Source organism: Terrapene carolina, unplaced genomic scaffold (genome assembly GCF_002925995.2).
Source record: "Terrapene carolina triunguis isolate 2854851 unplaced genomic scaffold, T_m_triunguis-2.0 Scaffold14875, whole genome shotgun sequence".
Taxonomy (NCBI): domain Eukaryota; kingdom Metazoa; phylum Chordata; order Testudines; family Emydidae; genus Terrapene; species Terrapene triunguis.
In genome coordinates, this window is record NW_020679226.1 from 1 (window position 1) to 3,244 (window position 3,244).

The window sequence follows — 3,244 nt, forward strand, 5'->3', positions numbered from 1 at the left end:
TCCCCACCCCTCCTCCATCCACTGCCCCATCTCCTCCACCGCTCCCCCAAATCCACCCCATCCCCATCCCTCCTCCATCCACTGCCCCATCTCCTGCACCCCTCCCCCGAATCCACCCCATCCCCACCCCACCTCCATCCATTGCCCCCATCTCCTCCACCCCTCCCCCGAATCCCCCCCATTCCCACCCTCCTCCATCCACTGCCCCATCTCCTCCACCCCTCCCCTGAATCCACTCCATTCCCATCCCTCCTCCATCCACTGCCCCCATATCCTCCACCCCCCCGAATCCATCCCATCCCCACCCCTCCTCCATCCACTGCCCCATCTCCTCCACCGCTCCCCCAAATCCACCCCATCCCCATCCCTCCTCCATCCACTGCCCCATCTCCTGCACCCCTCCCCCGAATCCACCCCATCCCCACCCCACCTCCATCCATTACCCCCATATCCTCCACCCCTCCCCCAAATCCACCCTATCCCCACCCCTCCTCCATCCACTGACCCATCTCCTCGGCCCCTCCCCCGAACCCACCCTGTCCCCACCCCTCCTCCATCCATGGCCCCCATCCCTCCCCTGCCCTTCCCCAGGCCTCAGCAACATCATCGGGGTGATTGTGTACATCTCGGCCAACGCCGGGGACCCGGGCACCAAGCGGGACGACGAGAAGAAAAGCCACTACTCCTACGGCTGGTCCTTCTACTTCGGGGGCCTGTCCTTCATCCTGGCCGAGATGATCGGGGTGCTGGCCGTCAACATCTACATCGAGAAGAACCGGGAGGCCCACTGCAAGAGCCGCACCGAGCTGCTGAAGAACCCCTCGTCCTCCTCCAACGCCATCCTGCGCCTGCCCAGCTACCGCTTCCGCTACCGGCGCCGCTCCCGCTCCAGCTCCCGCTCCACCGAGCCCTCGCAGTCACGGGACGCCTCGCCCGTGGGCCTCAAGGGCTTCCCCTCCACCGACATCTCCATGTACACCCTCTCGCGGGACCCCTCCAAGGCCAACGTCAGCAGCCTCTACGGGGCCGAGCGGGAGGGGGCCGGCGGGGGCTTCCTGCAACTCCACAACACCTTCCCCAAGGACCCCGGCGTGACGGTGACGGTTACAGGGCCCGGCGCGGCCGGCGCCACTGGCACCCTTGGCAAGGACGCCTCCTCCAACACCAACACGCTCAATCGGAAGACCACACCCGTGTAGGGGCAGCCGGGCGGGGGGCTGGTGGCGGGGGACCGGGCCGAGGGACGTGGTGGCCGTGGGGAGCCGCGGTGCAAGGCGGGACGGGAGAGCGTTAGGCTAATGAAGGGGCATTCTTAGCAAAGTGTCTTTCGAACCCTGTGTTCCTTTCCTCCTGCGTTCAGTCGTTTGTTCAGTCATTTGTTCATTCCTTCGTTCATTTGTTCTCTTTTTAATTTTAACTTTTACTAAATCTTTCTTTCTTCCATTCTAGTGCCAATTTTCTTTCTTTCTTTCAATAGTTTTTTCTAATACTAGTTTTCTTTCTTTCTTTCTTAGCAATATTATTTAGTATTCTTTCTTTCTTCTTAATACTAATTCTTTCTTTCTTCCATTCTAATGCCAATTCTTCTTTCTTTCTTTCTTTCTTTCTTTCTTTCTTTCTTTCTTTCTGCACCATTACCCTCTTTTCCTTTATATTTCCCCACCAGCGGGAAGCAATTTCCCAGCCGTGCTCTATCCAAGAGGAGGATGGGATGCGGGTGACAGGAGAATGTGGGAAAAGTCCGGATCAGCCTGGGAGTTGGTTGAAATGATTCAATCACTGTCCTGAGACCAGGGGTCCTGCAGAGGGGATACTGCCATGTCTTAGTGCTGGGGGTCTCCAGGGGACCATGGGGGGTGTCTGTGTTAGAATGGGGGAGGCTTGTAATTTACCAGTGCCAAATTCACAGCTGGGCAAGTTTGTACATGGAGGGGAGGGAATTGGAAAAGGTGGGGGGGTAGTGACCTAGAGATACCCCCTCTCCTTTCCTCCCCAACCCACCAAGGGCTCATGGTTGTGCCAGATCCAAGTGCCAAAGCTTTACCCCCCCAAGCGCCCTCTGCTGGTGGGGGTGGTAACACAGTGTGCTGAGTATTTTCAGGCGGAGGGGTGTCTCTCTGTTTTATTGCCCCCCCATCTTCTCTCTGCCCCCCCGGCCTTTCCCGGCTCTTAACGGGGGCTCCCAGAGTGGGGGTGGGGGAATTGTCCTCCTGGGTTTGGGCCGTGGGTATTCCCTTCCCCCCAGGGCCTATAGGGGGCAGATCGGGGGCATGGCCGGGGCCCCCCTGCCCTGTAGCTATTCCATGTCCGTCAGGGTCCATACGGACAATTCTCCTATCAGTCTAGATGACACGGTCCCTATTGGGATATAAAATAAGCCATTTCCTCATGCAATATGGACCTACAATAAACAGCCCTGCTAGGCTAGATGGTCCATATACTAAACAGCCCTTGTCCGGTTATAGAGACCCTACCATAAACAGGTTGACAGGTGATACCCAGCCCCCTGGGGGTGATAGCCTACACAATAAACCAGCCTTCCCAGGCAATAAATAAATACGGACCATAAAAGTGACTTCCCCTCTGAGCAATATGGGCCGTATATGAAAGAGCCCTCCCAAGAAATAGCGACGGCATCATATCTACTGACCCCCAGTACGGGACCCTACTTAGGGGACCAAATTTTTCCAGTGCCCCAGCCAATCAGGACCAAGTATCCTGTTCAAACGGACGTCACACGCAGGAGCAACAGCGGTTCGAAACCTGGCACTGAGATGCGGCCGCAGCTGGGGTGGGGCATGGGGGCTGCTTATACAGCGACCCCTCACCCAGTGCTGAAATGCAGCTGCCTCTGGGGTGGGCTGAGGGGGCTGTTTATACAGGGATTCCTCGCCCAATGCGTAGTTGCAGCCTGATGTGGGGCCACTGTTTATAAAAGGCTCCTTTACCCGGCACTGAGATGCAGCCACCTCTGATGTGGGGCTGCTGTTTACCCAGGGGTACTTTACCCAGCACTAAGATGCAGCCACCTCTGGGGTGATGGTGGTGGGGAGCTGTTTTTTAAGCAATCCAGCACCCAATCTGAGAAACGCTGCCCTCTCACGCTGATCCCTCAAGACTAATTTCCCACTCCTGTTCTTTTCCTCTGCAGTGAATTCATCCTGTTTCCGTGGTCTTCCAATCCCACCCCCTCCCCACCAAAAAATTAGAAACCTCTTCGTAAAACCAACCTCTCCCCCAGCCC

General features: G+C 57.2%; 1 protein-coding gene across 1 annotated transcript; it reads left to right on the forward strand.

Annotated features, from left to right (window-relative positions):
* Nucleotides 1-591: 591 nt before the first annotated feature.
* Nucleotides 592-1,199, forward strand: LOC112123834 (voltage-dependent calcium channel gamma-8 subunit-like; the record flags this gene model as incomplete). The annotated part of the gene is made up of 1 exon (XM_024222411.2): nt 592-1,199. A coding segment is annotated over one exon (608 nt), but the record flags the coding sequence as incomplete, so codon positions are not given.
* Between the last annotated feature and the right edge of the window lie 2,045 nt (nt 1,200-3,244).